The sequence below is a fragment of the Oncorhynchus tshawytscha genome, linkage group LG16, assembly GCF_018296145.1.
Source record: "Oncorhynchus tshawytscha isolate Ot180627B linkage group LG16, Otsh_v2.0, whole genome shotgun sequence".
Taxonomy (NCBI): Eukaryota; Metazoa; Chordata; class Actinopteri; order Salmoniformes; family Salmonidae; genus Oncorhynchus; species Oncorhynchus tshawytscha.
The window spans coordinates 51,516,926-51,544,398 of NC_056444.1; the positions used below are offsets into that span (position 1 = coordinate 51,516,926).

The 27,473-nt window shown below is 45.2% G+C and overlaps 1 protein-coding gene across 2 annotated transcripts in view; it reads left to right on the plus strand.

Annotated features, from left to right (window-relative positions):
• Window positions 1–27,473, plus strand: part of LOC112233088 (nucleolar protein 4-like) — a 130,080-nt gene that overhangs the window by 31,157 nt on the left and 71,450 nt on the right. For both annotated transcript variants that reach the window (XM_024400495.2, XM_024400493.2), the window contains exons 2-3: window positions 13,846–13,998; window positions 18,883–18,994. In XM_024400495.2, the coding sequence (XP_024256263.2) occupies window positions 13,846–13,998; window positions 18,883–18,994 (265 nt within the window). The remainder of the gene's footprint in view (window positions 1–13,845; window positions 13,999–18,882; window positions 18,995–27,473) is intronic.

Here is a 27,473-nt window from a genome sequence, read left to right on the forward strand (position 1 = left end):
CAGCGTGTGAGCACGCTGGGGTGGTGAGGAGATGAGGGACGAGGGGAGGATGAGGGGAGGCATAGAGAAGTGATCTGGAGTGTCTGGAGAGGGATATTGGGATTGTCGAGTGTTTTAATCCTCGACTGGAGAGAGAGCAGAGGAGGAGCCCGCCAGCACCGTAACCCAACTAACGCTAACATAATGAAGCATGGTCAAAGGACTGGAGAGAAGAAGAGGAGAGAGGATGGGGGGGGGGGGGGGGTAGAGAGAGCAGGATAGGGTAAAGAAAGAAACGGAGAGAGGTGGGGGAGGAGGGAGATGGAACAGGGGCATCTAAAGAATGAGAGCAAAGGAGAGAGGATTTGAGAGAGGGAGAAAAACGGGATGGGGATAGTAAGGAGAAGAGCGGCTGTAGCCATTCTGCTATGCCAGACTGTGCCACCCAGCCCTCTGGAAGCTGTGACGACAGACAGACAGGCAGGCACAGAGCCTTGCCCTGGTTGGCACACGCTGGGCACCCTGTGGACACCCTGATCTGTAATCAGTTTGTTTACTAACGCAGCCATTTAGGGAAGATTGGCCCATAAAATGGGACTGGCTGTCAGATTCACTGTGAGATAACAGAGCTGTGAACACAATACACTCAACCCTTTTCTCCAGCCTTTTTTCTGTCTCCTTTTCTTTCTTTTCTTTCTTTTCTTTCTTTTCTTTCTTTCTTTCTTTCTTTCTTTCTTTCTTTCTTTCTTTCTTTCTTTCTTTCTTTCTTTCTTTCTTTCTTTCTTTCTTTCTTTCTTTCTTTCTTTCTTTCTTTCTTTCTTTCTTTCTTTCTTTCTTTCTTTCTTTCTTTCTTTCTTTCTTTCTTTCTTTCTTTCTTTCTTTCTTTCTTTCTTTCTTTCTTTCTTTCTTTCTTTCTTTCTTTCTTTCTTTCTTTCTTTCTTTCTTTCTTTCTTTCTTTCTTTCTTTCTTTCTTTCTTTCTTTCTTTCTTTCTTTCTTTCTTTCTTTCTTTCTTTCTTTCTTTCTTTCTTTCTTTCTCTCCCTGAGCCCCATCTGTATTGTGTTTCTGCTCATCTTAAAGGGGTGTCTCTTGTTTGTCTCTCGCTCTCTCTCTCTCTGACTGACTGGAGAGAACAGAAGAGAACATAAACAGGTCACCAACGTACGTATGCTTTGTAGAGCCACATTCCACTGCAGCTGTGCCTGCCTGCAGCCCGCAGCCTGCAGCCTGCTCCGAGGCGTGTACCCACTACCCACAACAATGATGAGGTTGTCCGATGCATAAAGAGGATGATTAGGGAATTGGCAGCGGTATATACTAGTACTATATCTGGTCTTAATAACTGTTGGCAAAAAAACAAAAGCATGGGGCTGCATGTACACACACACACACACACACACACACACACACACACACACACACACACACACACACACACACACACACACACACACACACACACCACAGCGGATAGAAAGCCAGGCGGCTTATGTTAGTATGGTTAGGAGATGTTTTATCATTGATGTTATCACACCAGCTGGGTCTTTTGTTATTTTAAGCTTGAGTATGGGATGGCTTTCTGTGTGTTTGTGTGTTTGATTATGGGCCTGTCTACATGTGTGCTCTTGATGAGCATGTTTGTGAGCATATGTGTGTAAGTGTCCTGTGTGTGTGTGTGTGTGTGTGTCCTGGAAGTGAAGCAGGTTGTTTGCATCTGCTTGCTTCTGCAGCTGGACACACTCACTCCCGTCTACAGGGGCTGTGCACGCTGCTGCTCTCCTCCTTCCTCCATCCCTTCATCCCTCCATTCCGAGCCGTCCACCGGAGAGGAGAGGAGGAGAGGGGGTGGGGTGGGCTGGGCTGGCAGGGCGAGGGCCAGGCAGCCGTTTACTGAATCGACCCCTCGCGTCTCCTAGCAACAGGGCTGTTTGGAACGGGACGGGGGAGTTGAAGAGAGCGAGAAAGGCAGAAAGAGAGATGGGGGGGGGGTGGAGAGAGGTAGAAGGAGGGAAAGAGAGGAGGAAGGCTGCACTAATTATGTGCCGCTGGAGAGACCACAGGCCCGGAGGTGCGGTGGAAAAGGGGATGGAGCCGGGGAGAGAGGGATTGAGAGAGAGCAGGGATGAGGGGAGTTTGGGAGTGAAGGGTCGAGGGAGGAATCACAGAGGGAGATGGAGGGAGTTAGGGATAAGAGAGATGAGATGGCTAGATAGATGGAACGATAGATAAATGCCCAACTGTGATGGTGGCACAGTAAGCACAGTTCCTTGCATTGTAAGGTCGTCAAAAAACATAGCAGGACATTTATTTCTACCCTTTGGTTGTTTCACTCTGTTCGCTTTCATGCCCCTCTGTTGCTTTCTTGTCAGGGTCCAGTGTCAGCATCATATATCAAAACGTTTTGTGTTTGTGTGTGTTGCCTGCTGCCTCGGACTATCCCTTGGTTAAATTGGATGCTATCCAGCTGAACTTTGTTCTCTACGACCATAATTCACTCCCATGCATGAGCAGTATTTACATGTGTATGTGTGTATGCATGGGTGCACGAGGGCTTCCTGAAACGGCAAAATAAAGGAACCGCCAACATAAAGTGTCTTCATAGAGGGTTGGTCCACCACGAGCCAGAACGGCTTCAATGCACCTTGGCATAGATTCTACAAGTGCCTGGAACTCTATTGGAGGGATGCGACACCCTTCTTCCACGAGAAATTCCATCATTTGGTGTTTTGTTGATGGCGGGGGGGGGAAACGTTGTCTCAGGGGCCGCTTCAGAATCTCCCCCAAAAAAGTGTTCAAGAACCACACCTGTGTGGAAGGTCCTGCTGTCAATGTACTTTGTATCCCTCATATACTCAAGTGTTTCCATTATATGTTGTCAGTTTGTCAGTTGCCTGTACATAGGCTACATGTTTATGTTTGTTTGTTTGTTCGGTCATGTGCGGCAGGCAGCCCACTTTCCCTTTCTTTTTCTCTCTCCCTGTGTTGTGACTTTGATCCCATCGCCGGGCAGGCAGGGAGTGGGGGTTGGAGGCGAGGGGGTGCCCACTGTCCTGTCCTGTCTGCTGTTACCCCCCTCCCCCCTTCCTCCCCCCCGTGCCCCACATATATCCGTACACGCAGGTTTCTGCTGTCACACACGCTATCGTCCCGGGCCGCTGATGTGCCCTACAACCGTATGGGGGCAGAGGATGGGAGTGGGGGGGAGGGTGCGTCATCATATGTCCCAGGCAGCCACAGGGACAGTGGGTAGGCAGGCAGCCCACGTGTCCTTCCCTGGTAGTAGTCATACCTCCTGGAGGTAGAGTGGTATGGTGGGTGTGGGCCAGTGAATTCCTCTCCTTTGACCTCCCTGTAAAGGGCATGACTGCTGGAGCTGACACAGTGGCACACCATGCAGCTCTACAAGCTTTAGAGCAGGGTCGTATTCATTATGACACACTGTAGTAAACGTTTTTTGCAACAGACAAATAAGACCCAGCATTGTCCTATGTTAATGTCAAATGTTATCCGCAAAGGGCCTTGTCGGTCATCTATAGAGTAATCAACAACAGTCCCCTTGTCTCATCGATGCCTCTACCTGTCAATGAGAAATAGCATCCTCATCATCGTCTTCATCATCATCACTAGGGTTACGCCGGGCGTGTAGAGAGCTGGTGCTTTAGAAGCATGCAGCCCCTTCTGCCCCGCACGCCATAGAAATATAATGAATAGAACGGGCTTGGAACCTCTAACCCTGGCAATTTGACTGGTCAACTCATGGGTACACAATGACTGCCTGGCATTGTGACACAATCATTTCCATGGTAATGTTTCATTCAAATGATAACTGATGTGGCTTTGTTGAATCAACAAATCGCGTGACTCATTTATGGGTACACTTCCTGCTTTTATTTCCTGCTTTTTGTTCCTGTTTTGCTCTTATGGGTACACTCACAATGGCCGCCTGTCCATCCATTAAGACATTCGTTTTATTTCTATGCCACACGCCGCTCCATGCTGCCATGGCAACCCTCGTTACCTGCCGCTAGTGACAGCCAGAGTGAGGGAGAGCGGCAGAGGGATTGAGGTAGAGTGAGAAGGGTAAGGTGAGACCGGGGGGGAGAGAGAGAGAAAGACAGGCTAGCAGAAGGAATAACTTGTAGACTAAGGGGAAAACAGTATTTGGAAGGGGAGGAAAAAGGAGGGTGGTGAGGGATTCTGAGAGGATAGAGGGAGTTTAGGGGAAGGAGGAGTGCAAGTGGGGTTGGGGGTGAGTGCGTTAGTGCATTGACTGACTTCCTGTCTATTGCTTCTGTTAAAGGATGCACAGGATCAATGTTTTAAACAGCAACGAGGAGAGAAGTACCCCCCCCCCCACACACACACAAAACCTCCCCCATGTTCACCTGTCGGCTCCAATGAGTCCCACACAAAGCCAGTGGAGTGGCGTGCCCAGCAACACAAAACAGACAGACATCTCTCCTCAGCTCAGCTCACAATATACTCACATTAGGAGAGACCGACTGTGGAGAGATGAGACCATATTAAAGAAATAGAAGGTTAGAGCATAAAACAAGGGCAGATGTAGATGGAGACAGAAGAAATGAGAAACGAGTCAGAGAGAATGTTGTGCGTGTGACTTGTGTGTAGGGGTATTTTGGATCATGTGTAAATCCACACACCGTTTGTTGACACAATTCAAGTTTTACTAGGTGCAGCCTGTGTCACATGACCCGCTGCCCCGCACACCTGCCCACGAGGTTGGCACTCCGGTTGTCATGGCAGCAAGTTTTGCCTTATGGTGAGCAGAATGCTGGTTGGAAGTAGAATGGTTTTTCTCCCACACCCATTTCTAGCCAGGACCTGTTTGTGTTCTGTGCTCTTTTGTGCTGTTGAAGCTTGAGCTTGGATCTCTGAACAGGATTCGTGTAAAGATAGGCCATGGATCCTGATAGATTCATTATCAATTGGGGCGGCAGCCTAGTGGTTAGAGCGTCGGACTAGTAACCGGAAGGTTGCAAGTTCAAACCCCTGAGCTGACAAGGTACAAATCTGTCGTTCTGCCCCTGAACAGGCAGTTAACCCACTGTTCCTAGGCTGTCATTGAAAATAAGAATTTGTTCTTAACTGACTTGCCTAGCTAAATAAAGGTAAAATAAATAAAATAAAATTGTGAAGATGGAAATATTAAGAATTCCACAAAATGAGAATGAAATGACTTCTAAGGTGGAGAGTACAAATGACAGATTTGAGTTTTATGGCTCTTTAGTTTTGGTTCTGTTGCCTATGGTCATTTTGAAGATCCTGAACAAAGAAAAAAGATCTCACCTCACCCCTCTTACCATGACGGTTTTGTCAGTTTGTTGACCACACACTTTAGCCTGGATGAGAATACAATGATTCAGCAGCCAGTGAAAGAAACAAACAATCAAACAAAGGCTATGAAAAAATACGCTTCAAAGAGCCATTTCTCTGTAGAAATTTAAAGTGCATTTAAATGCATCACCTGCTGTTTTTTCACCGGGACTTTGTGTGTGTGTGTGTGTGTGTGTGTGTGTGTGTGTGTGTGTGTGTGTGTGTGTGTGTGCGCTCCTGGCAGGTATCCCCCTCCCAATCTCCCTCCCCCTACTACACACAGAGCTCTCCACTGGCCTTGTGGGAGAATAGGGAGGTTCCCATCAAGACTTCCAGATATTCCAGCTTTTCTCTCCTTCTCTCTCCCAGTGTGGGAGATACAGAGCTGGGTGGGAATCTCCTCCCTGCCTTGTTTTCTTTGTGTGTGTGTGTGTGTGTGTGTGTGTGTGTGTGTGTGTGTGTGTGTGTGTGTGTGTGTGCAGGACCAGATTAAGAAATCATATGCCCTATGGCATTGTTTTTTTTTTTTATCAGACCACCTCAAACCCCTTTCTGGCACAACATCATTTTCTGTAAACAATGGTAAATGTACTTTTGATGAAAAAGCCCTTTTTATAATAAAGCCATAGTAACATTTGCCGTGTGGCAAACAGGATACATACAAATCAAATCAAATCAAATCAAATTTTATTTGTCACATACACATGGTTAGCAGATGTTAATGCGAGTGTAGCGAAATGCTTGTGCTTCTAGTTCCGACAATGCAGTAATAACGAGCAAGTAATCTGACTAACAATTCCAAAAAAAACTACTGTCATACACAGTGTAAGGGGATAAAGAATATGTACATAAGGATATATGAATGAGTGATGGTACAGAGCAGCATAGGCAAGATACAGTAGATGATATCGAGTACAGTATATACATATGAGATAAGTATGTAAACCAAGTGGCATAGTTAAAGTGGCTAGTGATACATGTATTACATAAGGATGCAGTCGATGATATAGAGTACAGTATCAACGTATGCATATGAGATGAACAATGTAGGGTAAGTAACATTATATAAGGTAGCATTGTTTAAAGTGGCTAGTGATATATTTACATCATTTCCCATCAATTCCCATGATTAAAGTGGCTGGAGTAGAGTCAGTGTCATTGACAGTGTGTTGGCAGTAGCCACTCAGTGTTAGTGGTGGCTGTTTAACAGTCTGATGGCCTTGAGATAGAAGCTGTTTTTCAGTCTCTCGGTCCCAGCTTTGATGCACCTGTACTGACCTCGCCTTCTGGATGGCAGCGGGGTGAACAGGCAGTGGCTCGGGTGGTTGATGTCCTTGATGATCTTTATGGCCTTCCTGTAGCATCGGGTGGTGTAGGTGTCCTGGAGGGCAGGTAGTTTGCCCCGGTGATGCGTTGTGCAGACCTCACTACCCTCTGGAGAGCCTTACGGTTGAGGGCGGTGCAGTTGCCATACCAGGCGGTGATACAGCCCGCCAGGATGCTCTCGATTGTGCATCTGTAGAAGTTTGTGAGTGCTTTTGGTGACAAGCCGAATTTCTTCAGCCTCCTGAGGTTGAAGAGGCGCTGCTGCGCCTTCCTCACGATGCTGTCTGTGTGAGTGGACCAATTCAGTTTGTCTGTGATGTGTATGCCGAGGAACTTAAAACTTGCTACCCTCTCCACTACTGTTCCATCGATGTGGATGGGGGTGTTCCCTCTGCTGTTTCCTGAAGTCCACAATCATCTCCTTAGTTTTGTTGACGTTGAGTGTGAGGTTATTTTCCTGACACCACACTCCGAGGGCCCTCACCTCCTCCCTGTAGGCCGTCTCGTCGTTGTTGGTGATCAAGCCTACCACTGTTGTGTCGTCCGCAAACTTGATGATTGAGTTGGAGGCGTGCATGGCCACGCAGTCGTGGGTGAACAGGGAGTACAGGAGAGGGCTCAGAACGCACCCTTGTGGGGCCCCAGTGTTGAGGATCAGCGGGGAGGAGATGTTGTTGCCTACCCTCACCACCTGGGGGCGGCCCGTCAGGAAGTCCAGTACCCAGTTGCACAGGGCGGGGTCGAGACCCAGGGTCTCGAGCTTGATGACGAGCTTGGAGGGTACTATGGTGTTGAATGCCGAGCTGTAGTCGATGAACAGCATTCTCACATAGGTATTCCTCTTGTCCAGATGGGTTAGGGCAGTGTGCAGTGTGGTTGAGATTGCATCGTCTGTGGACCTATTTGGGCGGTAAGCAAATTGGAGTGGGTCAAGGGTGTCAGGTAGGGTGGAGGTGATATGGTCCTTGACTAGTCTCTCAAAGCACTTCATGATGACGGATGTGAGTGCTACGGGCGGTAGTCGTTTAGCTCAGTTACCTTAGCTTTCTTGGGAACAGGAACAATGGTGGCCCTCTTGAAGCATGTGGGAACAGCAGACTGGTATAGGGATTGATTGAATATGTCCGTAAACACACCGGCCAGCTGGTCTGCGCATGCTCTGAGGGCGCGGCTGGGGATGCCGTCTGGGCCTGCAGCCTTGCGAGGGTTAACACGTTTAAATGTCTTACTCACTTCGGCTGCAGTGAAGGAGAGACCGCATGTTTCCGTTGCAGGCCGTGTCAGTGGCACTGTATTGTCCTCAAAGCGGGCAAAAAGTTATTTAGTCTGCCTGGGAGCAAGACATCCTGGTCCGTGACTGGGCTGGGTTTCTTCCTGTAGTCCGTGATTGACTGTAGACCCTGCCACATACCTCTTGTGTCTGAGCCGTTGAATTGAGATTCTACTTTGTCTCTGTACTGGCGCTTAGCTTGTTTGATAGCCTTGCGGAGGGAATAGCTGCACTGTTTGTATTCAGTCATGTTACCAGACACCTTGCCCTGATTAAAAGCAGTGGTTCATGCCTTCAGTTTCACACGAATGCTGCCATCAATCCACGGTTTCTGGTTAGGGAATGTTTTAATCGTTGCTATGGGAACGACATCTTCAACGCACGTTCTAATGAACTCGCACACCGTATCAGCGTATTCGTCAATGTTGTTGTCTGACGCAATACGAAACATCTCCCAGTCCACGTGATGGAAGCAGTCTTGGAGTGTGGAGTCAGCTTGGTCGGACCAGCGTTGGACAGACCTCAGCGTGGGAGCTTCTTGTTTTAGTTTCTGTCTGTAGGCAGGGATCAACAAAATGGAGTCGTGGTCAGCTTTTCCGAAAGGGGGCGGTTAAATAAAGTTCGTTCAGAGCCATCGATGTGTCTGCTTGGGGGGATGTATACGGCTGTGATTATAATCGAAGAGAATTCTCTTGGTAGATAATGCGGTCTACATTTGATTGTGAGGAATTCTAAATCAGGTGAACAGAAGGATTTGAGTTCCTGTATGTTTCTTTCATCACACCATGTCACGTTGGCCATAAGACATACGCCCCCGCCCGTCTTCTTACCAGAAAGATGTTTGTTTCTGTCGGCGCGATGCGTGGAGAAACCCGCTGGCTGCACCGCTTCGGATTGCGTCTCTCCAGTTAGCCATGTTTCCGTGAAGCAAAGAACGTTACAGTCTCTGATGTCCCTCTGGAATGCTACCCTTGCTCGGATTTCATCAACCTTGTTGTCAAGAGACTGGACATTGGCAAGAAGAATGCTAGGGAGTGGTGCACGATGTGCCCGTCTCCGGAGTCTGACCAGAAGACCGCTCGTTTCCCTCTTTTTCTGAGTCGTTTTTTTTTTTTTTGGTCGCTGCATGTGATCCACTCGGTTACACTGGTTGTAAGGCAGAACACAGGATCCGCGTCGCGAAAAACATATTCTTGGTCGTACTGATGGTGAGTTGACGCTGATCTTATATTCAGTAGTTCTTCTCGGCTGTATGTAAAGAAACCTAAGATGACCTGGGGTACTAGTGTAAGAAATAACACGTACAAAAAAAAATAAAAAACTGCATAGATTCCTAGGATACATACAGGATACATACAGGATATACATACAGGATATACATACAGGATACATACAGGATATACATATACATACAGGATATACATACAGGATATACATACAGGATACATACAGGATATACATACAGGATACATACAGGATACATACAGGATATACATACAGGATATACATACAGGATACATACAGGATATACATACAGGATATACATACAGGATATACATACAGGATACATACAGGATATACATACAGGATATACATACAGGATACATACAGGATATACATACAGGATATACATACAGGATACATACAGGATATACATACAGGATATACATACAGGATATACATACAGGATATACATACAGGATACATACAGGATATACATACAGGATACATACAGGATATACATACAGGATACATACAGGATATACATACAGGATACATACAGGATACATACAGGATATACATACAGGATACATACAGGATACATACAGGATATACATACAGGATATACATACAGGATACATACAGGATACATACAGGATACATACAGGATACATACAGGATACATACAGGATACATACAGGATACATACAGGATACATACAGGATACATACAGGATACATACAGGATATACATACAGGATACATACAGGATATACATACAGGATACATACAGGATATACATACAGGATACATACAGGATACATACAGGATACATACAGGATATACATACAGGATACATACAGGATATACATACAGGATATACATACAGGATATACATACAGGATACATACAGGATACATACAGGATACATACAGGATATACATACAGGATATACATACAGGATACATACAGGATATACATACAGGATACATACAGGATACATACAGGATATACATACAGGATACATACAGGATATACATACAGGATACATACAGGATATACATACAGGATATACATACAGGATATACATACAGGATATACATACAGGATATACATACAGGATATACATACAGGATATACATACAGGATACATACAGGATATACATACAGGATACATACAGGATACATACAGGATATACATACAGGATATACATACAGGATATACATACAGGATACATACAGGATATACATACAGGATATACATACAGGATATACATACAGGATACATACAGGATATACATACAGGATACATACAGGATATACATACAGGATACATACAGGATACATACAGGATACATACAGGATATACATACAGGATACATACAGGATATACATACAGGATACATACAGGATATACATACAGGATATACATACAGGATACATACAGGATACATACAGGATATACATACAGGATACATACAGGATATACATACAGGATACATACAGGATACATACAGGATACATACAGGATATACATACAGGATACATACAGGATATACATACAGGATACATACAGGATATACATACAGGATACATACAGGATACATACAGGATATACATACAGGATACATACAGGATATACATACAGGATACATACAGGATATACATACAGGATACATACAGGATATACATACAGGATACATACAGGATATACATACAGGATATACATACAGGATACATACAGGATATACATACAGGATACATACAGGATATACATACAGGATACATACAGGATATACATACAGGATACATACAGGATATACATACAGGATACATACAGGATATACATACAGGATATACATATACATACAGGATATACATACAGGATATACATACAGGATACATACAGGATATACATACAGGATACATACAGGATATACATATACATACAGGATACATATACATACAGGATACATACAGGATACATACAGGATATACATACAGGATATACATACAGGATACATACAGGATATACATACAGGATATACATACAGGATATACATACAGGATATACATACAGGATACATACAGGATATACATACAGGATATACATACAGGATATACATACAGGATACATACAGGATACAGGATTTTCACACATGGGGAGTTTATTTTGTTGCAGCGTCAATTATTTTTATTTTTTGTTGCATTTTTAAAAACTATTAGCTGAATCTTGTTGAATACCACACAAATGACCAACATGAGTGCCTACTCCGACAAAACTGAGATCAATCTGGTCTTGAATTCAAACAAACCCAGCCCAAATCATTAGCCCAGGTCAATGGAGCGACACACAGATTGTCAAATATTAGGAGCCAATATATATACAGTATATATATATCATAGGCTACTAAATAAAATGCCCAGTGGCAAACTGACTCATCTAATGACGAAGAGGAAGCCATGGGCTACTCATGGTGATGGCCGACGCGCTCGGCATGGCAATCTCAAGATGAGCTACTTTGAAAAACAGTGCTGCTGTTAGCTACAAATTGTTGTTGAGAAAGGTTGTTGCGAAAAAAGGGTTACTATTGGTTCTACAGTTCTCTTTGCAGCAGTAGGCATTTGCTTTCCAAATGTTTTTTCCTGCGATTGTATTTTGAAATCTGCAAAAGGCAAACCTCCAGCTTGTGTGTATAAGGTAGTTGTTGTGAAATTGTTAGCGAACTTGTTAGATATTACTGCATGGTCGGAACTAGAACATTAACATCTGCTAACCATGTGTATGTGACCAATAAAATGGGATTTGATTTGATTTTCAGCTGCAACCAACCATAGAAATACAATTTATAGATGGGCAGTTCCCATTCAAGTCAGGACTGGCATCCATTCCTGGTGTACCCATGAGCTTAGCAGTCAAAATGCCATGGTTAAGTGATACTTCTATGGATTATATGTCTATGGCCCAACGCAACAAGTTGTAGCCTATTTAGAACATATGAGGCCCAAACTGTGGCCTTTCTGACTGTAGTCATACCAGTAGCTGCCAAGATAACGGAAACCCTTAAGTAAACAAGGGATAGAAAGTATATGTTAAGTTGTGGGGTGCATTTTCCTGCCATGGTTTAGGTCCACTTGTAGAACCTATGCCAAGGCACATTGAAGCTGTTCTGGCAGCTGATCGTGGCGCAACACTCTTTTAAGACGCTTTCTGTTGGTGTTTCCTTCATTTTGGAAGATACCTGTATGTGCTTGTGATAACACTTAAATCCACAGTTATTTTTAATAAACTATTGATCCTCTGTGGCTAAATGATGCTCTCTGGTGTACTTTGAACATTTAGAGCTGGCTCCTGTGATTGGATAAAACCTTTTTTTTTAAATGTTGCCTCTTGGGCCCAGCTCCTGACTCACACAGTTGACCAGTCACATTTATTTATAATGCAGTTTTTATTTTTATGTTTTATTAATAAGTTACCCAATCAAGGCAGGGCCCCCCAGTTACCCACGTGGGCCCCCTACCTCCTCTCCTCCCCCATCTGATGATTAGAAGAGTGGCAGCAGGAAGTAGCAGGCTGACTACACTCACTGAGATTGGGATCTTCCTGCGGTTGGCGGTTGCAGTGACATTTACAAATATATATATATATATACTACATATATAATATATATATTTCCTTTATTATTTTTTAAACCTTTTTTTCAGAACGATTTACCTTTTATTTATTTTAGCTGCCTTTTGGGCCACCCTGTGGGCCTGTTAAGGTGAGGCTTCAAGTTCTACCCACAAAATACAGCCTAGCACTCTGGTACCCTGCAAACCATGATCCCGTTCGGTGTTTTACACCCAGAGTTGTAATGGAGTCTCTTGCACATGTTGTTAATGGTTGCCGTTCATACAAAGACTTTCAGAGCCTGGATTGATGTCGATGATAATGCGTTTTCTTCTATGCTGAATAAGCCAGATATTGTTTTTGTGTGTGTGTGTGTGGAGGTGGGCTGCTCATTGGACTGCTACATGGAGCAGGCCTTTTCTGACAAGCTGCTTAAATACCAGGCCCCCCCCGTGTCATTTCTGAACAGCATCGGATACCAGTCCAAGCTTGCTGTGGTGATATTGGGAAGTCTCGGTCATGTTCACAGGCTGACAGTACTTGGCCTTCAGATAGCAGGCCTACATAAGACGAAGGTGAAGCAGCTAGCGATGTACTGCTCTGTGTCAGCAGTCATGGGCAGCCTTGCTGTGTGGAGAACAAGGTGCCATCTGTCCACATATCCCTGTTCTGAAATGCTACAATCCTTCTTGTATGAATTATGATTTGTGGATTTAAATCAATTATATTTTTAAAGTGTGTGTGTGTGTGTGTGTGCGTGCGTGCGTGCGTGCTCCTGGCAGGTCTCCCCCTCCCAATCTCACTCCCCCTAGTACACACACATCTCTCTAGTGACCTTGTGGTATAATAGAGAGGTTCCCAACAAGACTTCCTGATATTCCAGCTTTTCTCTCCTTCTCTCTCCCAGTGTGGGAGATACAGAGCTGGGTTGGAATCTCCTCCCTGCCTTGGTGTGTTTGTCTGTGTGTGTGTGTGTGTGTGTGTGCTTGTCTGTGTGTGTTCGTTTGTTTGTTTGTCTGTGTGTAGCCTTGGTGCCTGTAGGCCTCATCCAAAGGATCCAGCCTGCTAATGTACCACTCCTTCTCCTCTCCTCCTCTCCTGCAGTGTGCGGATGGGGGCTCTGGGTCCGACTCCTCTCTGAAGAGGGTGGCAGTGGTGGAGGACTTCTTTGACATCATCTATGCCATGCACGTAGATATCAGCGCCGACCCTGGCAAATCACCCAAACACGCCGGACAGAAGAAGACCTACAAAGCGGTGAGAAGACACTCAGTCTTTCTCTCTAACTCTTGTTTCTCACTCTTCCCCTTATGCTGCATCTTTCTCTTCAATCACACAGTAACCCTTACTTAAACGTACCTCTATATCTTGGCCTACTGCCTCTCTCTTTCCACTTCCCTCTGTAAGGGCTCCAGTAAGGGCTCCACACTCTTCTTTGTAAGGGCTCCAGTAAACAAGGTTCTAAAATTGCCCTCCTGACCATGGTATAAGACATGTAAGGGCATACTAGGTTCGGTTTGCTTCTAGCAGAACTCGGCTAGGCGAAGTGAAGGTCTGTGCCTCGCATACTCCTTTAAAAGACCTTCGCTTGAAAAACAAGAAAAAAAAGGCAATATTACGGTTTGTCCCTCTTGAGTTGCCATAACAACAAGTACACTTCCAAATGAATCCAAGCTTACTCAATCTGTAATAAATGTTTACTTTTTTGCCGAGGTTTTAGTTCCACAATTTTACATTCGAGAACTAAGATGTTTGGTGCAGTCATTTCTCAAGTGAAAAAATGTGCATGAAATAATGTTGTCTGTCTGTCGAATGACAACAAACACTTCATTGAAGAATCCCTACTGTTGACCAATCGCCGACGAAAGGGGCGTAGGCTTCAGCGACCGAATGTTGACGAGCCTCGTGAAAAAAATGTAAAAGCGCACAAACATCCAGGAAAACCTTGTCAAAGCAAAACAAAACATCACAAAATGTTGTTATATATGTACAAACCTTTTCAAACTGTTTTGGATGGGAAGCATCGCGGACACGTTCCCCGGGTTCAACGATCAACAACAAAAAAGAATACGAAGCTCTTCTGGTGAAAAAATCATAACAAACATTTACATAACCCAAGCCCCTTTGTTATCTAACAGCTGTTCTTCATCTAAGGTCCAAAAACAAAGAAACCGTGTAACAAAGAATTAACGACGTGTTTAAGAACTGTTGGCCTTCATACCCAGGGCTTGTCAATACCCAGGGCTTGTCAATACCCAGGGCTTGTCAATACCCAGGGCTTGTCAATACCCAGGGCTTGTCAATACCCAGGGCTTGTCAATACCCAGGGCTTGTCAATACCCAGGGCTTGTCAATACCCAGGGCTTGTCAATACCCAGGGCTTGTCATACCCAGGGCTTGTCATACCCAGGGCTTGTCATACCCAGGGCTTGTCATACCCAGGGCTTGTCATACCCAGGGCTTGTCAATACCCAGGGCTTGTCAATACCCAGGGCTTGTCAATACCCAGGGCTTGTCAATACCCAGGGCTTGTCAATACCCAGGGCTTGTCAATACCCAGGGCTTGTCATACCCAGGGCTTGTCAATACCCAGGGCTTGTCATACCCAGGGCTTGTCATACCCAGGGCTTGTCAATACCCAGGGCTTGTCAATACCCAGGGCTTGTCATACCCAGGGCTTGTCATACCCAGGGCTTGTCAATACCCAGGGCTTGTCATACCCAGGGCTTGTCATACCCAGGGCTTGTCATACCCAGGGCTTGTCATACCCAGGGCTTGTCAATACCCAGGGCTTGTCAATACCCAGGGCTTGTCATACCCAGGGCTTGTCATACCCAGGGCTTGTCAATACCCAGGGCTTGTCAATACCCAGGGCTTGTCAATACCCAGGGCTTGTCATACCCAGGGCTTGTCATACCCAGGGCTAGTCATACCCAGGGCTTGTCATGCCCATATTGTAATGCCCATATGGCATAGGGAAAGTTTTTTTGTTTGTTGCCAGTTTATTGATTGATTGCCAGTTCCACACACAAGCATAACACATCAATTCATAAGTTCTTAATTCCTTACTTTCATAGTGGATTCATAATCACATGATCATAGGTCATATTTCATAATAGTATATTCTAAATATAATAACACAAATAAAGAAAATCAAATTTGTTCTCGAACAGTCTTTATGATTATTTGGCAAGAATATGCTGTTGTCTGTTCCTCTCTGGCCTTTAGTATTAATTCCTGTTTCGTGACCTGTTTCTCTTTCTCTGTCCGTCTGGTCTTCAGATTCACATTCAATAACACGAACACTCTCACTTTCTCAGAATACCATTGAAATCAGGAAGGGCAACTGGCTTCCTTTAGTAGGCCAGCGGAACAATATATATATATATATATATATATATATATATATATATATATATATATATATTTTTGTTGTTTTTGTTGTATATCTTTGCTATCACGAGGGGCAAGGTAGGGGGGATGGATGTGGCTACGCAGACCCATGACCCACTACGGTCCCTCATGATGAGTTCCATCTTTTTGTGGCCCCCACCCCCATCAAAGTTGCCCGTCCCTGGTTGAAGTATTTGTATGAAACTTCTAGACAATCATCTGAATATTTTCTAAACACTGCAGCAGGAGTCATCACTGACCTGGAACATTCATGTTGGGTTTGGCCCCTTTCTCTTCAGTTCATTCACAGAACCTCCAGTGAACATCATTTCAGATAAATAAACCAAAAATATCAATTAAATTTGAGTCAATAACTTTGACTCAATCTCTGTGACACATACCGCCTCCATAGCTACACCACTTTCTCTTTTTTTAATTTTTTTTTTTATCTCACTTCTACAAGAAAATGCCTGAGATTACATTTTTTTTTTGTGCGTATGAAAGGAAACGTTTCACACTTTAGGGCTGGGGAGGATATGAGATTCCGGTGCCAGGCTGACCTTGTGGTCGCTGGGAGATGGTATTTCTCTGTCTCCCCTTGACAACGATTCAGCCTTTCTCTCTCTCTCTGAGCATCGCCACAGTCGCTGAAGGCCAGATGTCTAGTTATATTTAGAGGAAGGGTGATGGCCGCGGTGCAAAGCACACACCTGGGCCACATTCTGTTCATCATTCCTTCCTAGCTTTGTTTCAAATGGGGAGTTTTAACATAGTCTGCCGTTGGAAAATGTTCTTCCTCCCTATACTAAAGTCAATGGGAGAAAACCTTTCTTTTGCCCAATGTGTTGTAGTAGGACACTTTGCGTCTCAGTTGGGGATACTGCCCTCTTCTGGTTGAACATGGTAACTCATCTTTCCCTCAGTACTATAAAGCACATGCACTTTCATTTTTAGGATTTCCTTTAACTTCTAATGGATATGAATCAAATGAATTCATAAAATTACTGAAAATCAGTATCACATTCGTAGTGAGTAAACAGAGCTGTGACTGTGTAATGAACAGAATACTTCCTCTGTTGCTGCATGTTAACTGTCGATTTCCTTTGCACACTGCCATGGCTTCCAGGGTACTTTGCCACACAGTGGGTCATGAAATGTTTATTACACACACACACACACACACACACACACACACACACACACACACACACACCACATTGAAGGACACAGGAACCTGTTGTTTCTGTCCTTCGCTGGCAGCGCTGCTCAGCCAACTTTCTGCCTATTTCTCCTCTCTGTCCCCCTCTGTGCGTTGTTACAGTTCTCTAGACCAGAAAGAGCTGCGTTGGTAGGCATCCTCACCACCACAGGCCCTTTCCAGACCCACAGTCCCACCCTGTAGGCTACATGGGCTCTCTTTGTGAGCTTCTGTTGGGACTGGGAAGACAATGGCGATGGAGGCTAGCTAGTCGTCACACACAGAGAGTCAACTCATCTGAGGGGAGCCGCTGTCTCGTTCCCCAACCCCTCCCTTTCTGTATATCTCCCCCCCCACTCATGTCACCACTAGCACCCCTCTGGCCAGGATGGCATGGCCGCTCCTGTTTGTTAGAGCCTGAAGGAGACAGTGGTGAATCTGTGTGTGTGTGTGTGTGTGTGTGTGTGTTCTCCTGCTGCCAAGTCCAGCCTGGCCTTGCCATAAGAGCCACAGAGGGGGGAGGAATAGAGGGAGAAGTGTTTGAGGGAGGAGGGGAGAGGTTGGAGGAAAGGATGACTGCAGGGACTGCATGAAAAAGAAAGAAAAAATGGGAACTTGACAGCAAGGGAGGGGGAGAGACAGGGAAGACATTGAAAGGGAGGAAGAGAGGGTTTAGCAAAGAAAAGCACGACTGTTTATGGGTAGTCTCTCTACCAACACACATCCCTCTCTATCTCTCCATCTCTTTCTTTGTCTCCCATTAAAACCCTCTCGGTCTGCTCGACTGACACCCTGTCTCTCCTGTCTCGCCTCAATGGCAGTGATGATATGCAGAGGGCTACGTGGTGCTTTGGGTGCATGTGTCAGATTGCCCTCTTGTCCTGTACGGGCTCGTGCTCACTACTGTTCTCCTAGAGATAATCTGGTGACACCAGGCCGCGTGTCAAATGACAAAGCGACACACTGTCACCAAAGGCTGTGACTGACATTTGTATCTGTTTTATTCTCCGAGAGTAGACAGCACCCTGCTCTCTTCGTCACGCACGAGCGCGCGCATGCACGCACATGTACAAACCCTTAAAACCCTACTGCCAATCCCTGCCTTTACTCTTGGTGAAGGGTTTATATATTGTCGGACGCCGGTTTAACAGGAAGTCCAAACGGAGCCAGTAGAAACAGTAGAGAAGGAGATCGAGAGGCTAATAGGCAGGGTGGAAGTTGCTGACGTATCTTGGTCACCAGTAACAGGCTGAGACAATGTGGTCTTTGTGTGAAAGGGGAAGGTATTACATCTGTCCCAAGAACCTCAATCTTACCCTTTCCCAGCTTAGCCAATACACACAGACACACACAGACAGTAATTCCATGTCCCATTATGGTATAGCATTATAGAAACAGGTCAAATTTCCCCTCTTTTCCTCTGACACTTTTTTCTCTCTCTCCTGTTTCACCTCTTCAGTGCTCATTATTAGCATAGCAGAATGTTTATCAGCCATGGCTCTAGTAGTGATCTCTCTCTCTCTCTCTCTCTCTCTCTCTCTGATGGGCAGATTGCGGAGACGTATGCCTTCCTGCCCAGGGAGGCAGTGACCCGTTTCCTGATGAACTGTGGCGAGTGTCAGAAGAGGATGCATATCAGCCCGGGTGGAGCAGAGTTCAAAGGTTAAAAAAAACTTTTCTCTTTCTCTGGAGCAAACTGCCGACTATCATCTCGGCTAGGCTCCTGGTGTGTCTAAATGGCACCTTATTCACTATATAAAGCACTTTACCAACAGGGTCCATAGGGCTATATAGGGAATAGGGTGCCAAACTCTAGCTGTTCATTACATTTTTAGTCAGCACCAAATATCATATTATATGTCTCTTCATAACCCAGCCTTCTGTTACTGAGACTGTCTGTAAGCCTTCTGTTACTGAGACTGTCTGTAAGCCTTCTGTTACTGTGACTGTCTGTAAGCCTTCTGTTACTGAGACTGTCTGTAAAGCCTTCTGTTACTGAGACTGTCTGTAAAGCCTTCTGTTACTGAGACTGTCTGTAAGCCTTCTGTTACTGACTGTCTGTAAGCCTTCTGTTACTACTGAGACTGTCTGTAAGCCTTCTGTTACTGAGACTGTCTGTAAGCCTTCTGTTACTGAGACTGTCTGTAAGCCTTCTGTTACTGACACTGTCTGTAAGCCTTCTGTTACTGAGACTGTCTGTAAAGCCTTCTGTTACTGAGACTGTTACTGAGACTGTCTGTAAGCCTTCTGTTACTACTGAGACTGTCTGTAAGCCTTCTGTTACTGAGACTGTCTGTAAGCCTTCTGTTACTGACACTGTCTGTAAGCCTTCTGTTACTGAGACTGTCTGTAAGCCTTCTGTTACTGAGACTGTCTGTAAGCCTTCTGTTACTACTGAGACTGTCTGTAAGCCTTCTGTTACTGAGACTGTCTGTAAGCCTTCTGTTACTGAGACTGTCTGTAAGCCTTCTGTTACTGAGACTGTCTGTAAGCCTTCTGTTACTGAGACTGTCTGTAAGCCTTCTGTTACTGAGACTGTCTGTAAGCCTTCTGTTACTACTGAGACTGTCTGTAAAGCCTTCTGTTACTGAGACTGTCTGTAAGCCTTCTGTTACTGTGACTGTCTGTAAGCCTTCTGTTACTGAGACTGTCTGTAAGCCTTCTGTTACTGAGACTGTCTGTAAGCCTTCTGTTACTACTGAGACTGTCTGTAAGCCTTCTGTTACTGAGACTGTCTGTAAGCCTTCTGTTACTGAGACTGTCTGTAAGCCTTCTGTTACTGAGACTGTCTGTAAGCCTTCTGTTACTGTGACTGTCTGTAAGCCTTCTGTTACTGTGACTGTCTGTAAGCCTTCTGTTACTGAGACTGTCTGTAAGCCTTCTGTTACTGAGACTGTCTGTAAGCCTTCTGTTACTGTGACTGTCTGTAAGCCTTCTGTTACTGAGACTGTCTGTAAGCCTTCTGTTACTACTGTTACTGAGACTGTCTGTAAGCCTTCTGTTACTACTGAGACTGTCTGTAAGCCTTCTGTTACTGAGACTGTCTGTAAGCCTTCTGTTACTGAGACTGTCTGTAAGCCTGTTACTCTGTTACTACTGAGACTGTCTGTAAGCCTTCTGTTACTGAGACTGTCTGTAAGCCTTCTGTTACTGTGACTGTCTGTAAGCCTTCTGTTACTGTGACTGTCTGTAAGCCTTCTGTTACTGAGACTGTCTGTAAGCCTTCTGTTACTGAGACTGTCTGTAAGCCTTCTGTTACTGAGACTGTCTGTAAGCCTTCTGTTACTGAGACTGTCTGTAAGCCTTCTGTTACTGAGACTGTCTGTAAGCCTTCTGTTACTGAGACTGTCTGTAAGCCTTCTGTTACTGAGACTGTCTGTAAGCCTTCTGTTACTGAGACTGTCTGTAAGCCTTCTGTTACTGAGACTGTCTGTAAGCCTTCTGTTACTGAGACTGTCTGTAAGCCTTCTGTTACTGAGACTGTCTGTAAGCCTTCTGTTACTGAGACTGTCTGTAAGCCTTCTGTTACTACTGAGACTGTCTGTAAGCCTTCTGTTACTGAGACTGTCTGTAAGCCTTCTGTTACTGAGACTGTCTGTAAGCCTTCTGTTACTGAGACTGTCTGTAAGCCTTCTGTTACTGAGACTGTCTGTAAGCCTTCTGTTACTGAGACTGTCTGTAAGCCTTCTGTTACTGAGACTGTCTGTAAGCCTTCTGTTACTGAGACTGTCTGTAAGCCTTCTGTTACTGTGACTGTCTGTAAGCCTTCTGTTACTACTGAGACTGTCTGTAAGCCTTCTGTTACTACTGTCTGAGCCTTCTGTACTGAGACTGTCTGTAAAGCCTGTCTGTAAGCCTTCTGTTACTGAGACTGTCTGTAAGCCTTCTGTTACTGAGACTGTCTGTAAGCCTTCTGTTACTGTGACTGTCTGTAAGACTGTCTGTAAGACTGTCTGTAAGCCTTCTGTTACTGAGACTGTCTGTAAGCCTTCTGTTACTGAGACTGTCTGTAAAGCCTTCTGTTACTGACACTGTCTGTAAGCCTTCTGTTACTGAGACTGTCTGTAAGCCTTCTGTTACTGAGACTGTCTGTAAGCCTTCTGTTACTGAGACTGTCTGTAAGCCTTCTGTTACTACTGAGACTGTCTGTAAGCCTTCTGTTACTACTGAGACTGTCTGTAAGCCTTCTGTTACTACTGAGACTGTCTGTAAGCCTTCTGTTACTACTGAGACTAAGTCTGTTTACTGAGACTGTCTGTAAGCCTTCTGTTACTACTGAGACTGTCTGTAAGCCTTCTGTTACTACTGAGACTGTCTGTAAGCCTTCTGTTACTACTGAGACTGTCTGTAAGCCTTCTGTTACTACTGAGACTGTCTGTAAGCCTTCTGTTACTACTGAGACTGTCTGTAAGCCTTCTGTTACTGAGACTGTCTGTAAGCCTTCTGTTACTACTGAGACTGTCTGTAAGCCTGTTTCTGTTACTACTGAGACTGTCTGTAAGCCTTCTGTTACTACTGAGCCTTCTGACTGTCTGTAAGCCTTCTGTTACTACTGAGACTGTCTGTAAGCCTTCTGTTACTACTGAGACTGTCTGTAAGCCTTCTGTTACTACTGAGACTGTCTGTAAGCCTTCTGTGTAAGCCTTCTGTTACTGAGACTGTCTGTTACTTCTGAGACTGTCTGTAAGCCTTCTGTTACTACTGAGACTGTCTGTAAGCCTTCTGTTACTGAGACTGTCTGTAAGCCTTCTGTCTTACTACTGAGACTGTCTGTAAGCCTTCTGTTACTGAGACTGTCTGTAAGCCTTCTGTTACTGAGACTGTCTGTAAGCCTTCTGTTACTACTGAGACTGTCTGTAAGCCTTCTGTTACTACTGAGACTGTCTGTAAGCCTTCTGTTACTACTGAGACTGTCTGTAAGCCTTCTGTTACTACTGAGACTGTCTGTAAGCCTTCTGTTACTACTGAGACTGTCTGTAAGCCTTCTGTTACTGAGACTGTCTGTAAGCCTTCTGTTACTGACACTGTCTGTAAGCCTTCTGTTACTGACACTGTCTGTAAGCCTTCTGTTACTGACACTGTCTGTAAGCCTTCTGTTACTGACACTGTCTGTAAGCCTGCTGTTACTGCAAGCGCATATTACCATGGATGAAGGAAGGGATTTTCATAGCAGTTGTGACAAAAACGGTTTTGAGAGCTGCTTTACGCCCTCTTCTCCTCCTTCTCCTGCTGTTGGCTGTTGCCTGTAAGCCCTGTTAAAGGCAACCCATCCCCCATCTCCCACCCACTCCCTACACTACCCCCCAGCCCTATTCAAATTAGTCATTGGAGTGTCCTGTATCGTTCCTAACACACTGCAATTAGCCCAATTAGGGGGCTTTTAACAAAGGAAATGGCCAGGAAACAAGCTCTTTTCTACAGTGAGAGCGACCGGAGGGTGGGGCGGGTAGTAGAGAGAGAGAGAGAGACTATCAGGGTTAAGATGGGAAATGGAGAGAAATCTGGAGTAGGACAGAAAGATGGGGCAGAAATAAAGGAAAAGGTGAAGAGAGTCCGAAAAATCGAGAGAAATATTCAATGGCTGCCCTGCTATTTCATACATATTGTATTTGTCTATATTCAGGGGCCCTCCCATATTGACAGAGGGGCTGTCATAACTTTATATATGGAGGGCCCTTACATATTACATGGGTAGTGTGTAAAGTAAACCATGCCAATTAACATGAACCCCCCCCTCCCCTCCGTCTTCATCTCCATCCCACACACACAACCCAGTGAGACAAGTGCTCCCAGGCCCAATCTGTCAGTGTTGTGTCAACGATGATCATTAACGCTGGGTGTCGCTCATAAAGAGAGCAGCTAATTGGCTTCCTGTCCCGTGGGGGTCCTCCTCTTCCCACCCTGACCCCTCATCCCTCCAACCCCTCCAACCAAACACTCGCACGAAAGTTCAGTGCTGAATTATTGAATGCAACTCATTGCTGTATGCCAGGGCTATTTTTAATTGACTTCAGGCAGTCTTTCGCGTCAGGTCTTTCATCCGTCGTCTCTTCAACCTTCGTCATGCTGTATAGGCGATGCAGTAGGAGCGGGTGTGAAGGAGGTGAAGGTTTGGGCCCATATTCATGAGTCCTTGGGAGTAAGGAGTGCCGATCTAGGTTTTTTTTGCCTTTTCGATCATGATGAATAAAATGACATGGACAGAGGGGGGCAGAGGAGGGGGGACCTGATCCTAGATCAGCACTCCTAGTCTGAGACGCGAGATTAATACAAGCCCAGGTCGCTGGTCCTGTGACGATCTCACTCCCTTCCTTATACTGAACTCAATTCCTTAGCCAGCGTGTCTCATCTCTGTCATTTCAATTTATCTGCTGACCTACTAAAGGGACAAGGTTCTCAGGTCCGGAGTCCTGAAGGGCGGAAATACAAGGCTGACGGTCAATACTTCTGCAGTAAATAGACAGGAGCGCCATCATCAATTACTGATTGATAGTGTGTGTATGTGTGTGTGTGTGTGTGTGTGTGTGTGTGTGTGTGTGTGTGTGTGTGTGTGTGTGTGTGTGTGTGTGTGTGTATGTACAGTCCCAGTAGGTAATAAGTAGTTTGATAACGCTGATTGATTCGTGTTGATATGATCCTTGGAGAGGAGGACCCTGTAAGGAAGATGGACCATTGCCTGCACTTGAGGGATAATGTCAGTGCTGTACAGGAGAGGATACCAGTTCAGTTATCAAGAGTTTGCAGTTATTTTGCTATATCATATACATCTTTATAAATGAACTGCTGGTATACATACGCCACCTTTCAAAGGTTTGGGGTCACTTAGAAATGTCCTTGTTTTTGAAAGAAAAGCAACAAAAAAAATGTGTCCATTAAAATAACATCAAATTGATCAGAAATACGGTGTAGACATTCTTAATGTTGTGACTATTGTAGCTGGAAACGGCGGATTCTTTATGGACTATCTATATCGGCGTATAGATGCCCATGATCAGCAACCATCACTCCTGTGTTCACATGGCACGTTGTGTTAGCTAATCCAAGTTTATCATTTTAAAAGGCTAATTTAGAAAACCATTTTGCAATTATGTTAGCACAGCTGAAAACTGTTGTTCTGATTAAAGAAGCAATAAAACGGGCCTTCTTTAGACTAGTTGAGTATCTGGAGCATCAGCATTTGTGGGTTCAATTACAGGCTCAAAATGGCCTGAAACAAAGAACTTTCTTTGAAACTCGTCAGTGTATTCTTGTTCTGAGAAATGAAGGCTATTCCATGTGAGAAATTGTCAAAGAACTAAAGATCTCGTACAACGCTGTGTACTACTCCCTTCACTGAACAGCTAAAACTGACACTAACTAGAATATAAAGAGGAGTGGGAGGCCCCGGTGCACAACTGAGCAAGAAGACAAGTACATTAGAGTGTCTAGTTTGAGAAACCGATGCCTCACAAGTCCTCAACTGGCAGCTTCATTAAATAGTACCCGCAAAACACCAGTCTCAACGTCAACAGTGAAGAGGCGACTCCGAGATGCTGGCCTTCTAGGAAGAGTTGCAACGAAAAAGCCATGTCTCAGACTGGCCAATAAAAAGAAAAGATTAAGATGGGCAAAAGAACACAGACACTGGACAGAGGAACTCTGCCTAGAAGGCCAGCATCCCGGCGTCGCCTCTTCACTGTTGACGTTGAGACTAATGTTTTGCGGGTACTATTTAATGAAGGCGCCACTCTCCCATCCTCTGGTCATTCTCGTCTCTCTTTCTTGAGGAAGAATCAATACAGCTCCTGAAGCTCTCAGAGGCCAGAAGTGGGGGGAGGGGCCGTTCACCGCAGCCGCATCTAAGCCCTGCCCAACTGATCCCCCTGGGGACAGAGAGGGGCAGCCATCAGTCCACACCATGTCCTGTCCCCTCTCGGGTGGAGCACCGACTCCCACCCCATCACAATGGGGGAAAGGTACATATATGATCCTACAACCCTTCGCATTTTGCAATGGCTCATTTCAATGTATCCGCTCACAGTGAAGATGGATGGAGCTCACTTTACCCCCAAGTGCCCTCAGTACCAAAGCTCTCCTCCTGGCTCTCGTTCAATTAGCCGGGGAAGGAAGACAAAATGTCAGTTGCCACCAAGCACTGTCTCTAAACCACAGTGTTTTGACTCCGCCCCTTCCAGTAAAAAAGTACTTGTCGCATCAAAGTGTCTTGCCAATGGCACAGAGAAAAAAATCAACAAAGGGGCAACTCACCATTAAACGCTGCCAGAGGACCCTCTGGCACCACTGACTGTCATCTGACTTGTGGGTGACTCGCTGCAAGAGCAGGGAACTGGCGTGCATGCGCAGCCCGACCCTGGGTCTTGTTCACAGTTACAAAGGTGTACAGACTGCAGTTCGCTATGAAGCCAACCGTTTTCAACGGGATCCTAGCTTCAAGAAGGAGTGGCGACTCGGCTCCCATACTAGAGCAGGAAATCTATCTATTGCGCAAGGGAGCAATCAGAACAATACCAGCAGAACGGAGCCATTCTGGAGCCATTCTGGAGTCATTCCGGTTACTTCCTGGTTCCCAAAAATGGTGGGAGGGATAAGCCCCATTCTGGACCGATGGCTATCTGTGAAAGTTTGCTTTTAATGTGCTCTCTCGGTCTATTCATCGAGGTGACTGGTTCACTTCAGTCTACTGGCAGGATTCTTATTTTTACAAAAGTATTCTGCCTGCACTCAGATTTGCCTTTCAGGGCGCAGCCTACAGATACCTCGCTGTCCCCTTCACACGTGCAAGCCCGTCATACATTGTAACCTACCTAACTGAGTTAAGAGTTGAAGATCAACCAGAGAAATGGCTGTTTGGTACCCACACAGAGAATAGAATACTTAGGCGTAAAGCTGGATTCTCTCTGTTATCGCGCTACACTATCAGACGACCGCATTACATTGTCCCAACAGTGCCCTTTCCTGTTCCTCGGTTACGCTCAGAAAGTATTTCCGAGTATGAGTGCTGGGGTTGATGGCTGTGAGGGCCGCACCGCCAGAACGCACAGTAAAGACCCCTGGAACAATGATGGCCATCTTGAAGCATGTGGGGACAGTAGACTGGGATAGGAATTGATTGAATATGTCCGTAAACACACGAGCCAGCTGGTCTGCACATGCTCTGAAGACGCAGCTAGGGATGCCGTCTGGGCCAGCAGCCTTGCGAGGGTTTTACTCACGTTGGCCACGGCGAAGGATAGCCCACAGTCTTTGGTAACAGGCCGCGTCAGTGGCACTGTATTGTCCTCAAAGCGCGCAAATAAGTTGTTTAATTTGTCTGGAAGCAAGACGTCGATGTCCGCGACGGGGCTGAATTTCTTTTTGTAATCCATGATTGTCTGTAGACCCTGCCACATATGTCTCGTGTTTGAGCCATTGAATTGCGACTCCACTTTGTCTTTATGCTGACACTTTGCTTGTTTGATTACCTTGCGGAGGGAATAACAACACTGTTTGTATACAGTTATGTTTCCAGTCGCCTTGCCATGATTGAATGCGATGGTACATTCTTTCAACTTTGCGCGAATGCTGCCATCAATCCACAGGTTCTGGTTAGGGAAGATTTGAATAGTCACAGTGGGTACAACATCTCCTATACACTTACTTATAAACTCGCTCACTGAGTCAGCTTATACGTCAATGTTGTTATCTGAGGCTACCCAGAACATATCCCAGTCCACGTCATTGAAGCAATCTTGAAGCGTGGAGTCCGATTGGTCAGACCAGTGTTGGATAGACCTGAGCGCAGGCGCTTCCTGTTTTAGTTTCTGCCTATAGTAGGGGACCAACAAGATGGAGTCATGGTCAGATTTGCTGAAAGGAAGGTGGAGGAGGGCGTTGTATGCATCGCGGAAGTTAGAGTAGCAGTGGTCGAGCATGTTACTCGCTCGTGTACAACAATCAATATGCTGATAGAATTTAGGTAGCCTTGTTCTCAAATGAGCTTTGTTAAAATCCCCAGCTACAATAAATGCAGCCTCAGGATATATGGTTTTTAGTTTGCATAATGTCCAGTGAAGTTCCTTGATGGCTGCCTTGGTATCCTCTTGCGGGCGGATATACATGCTGTGACGATAACCGAGGAGAGTTCTCTTGGGAGATAATACAG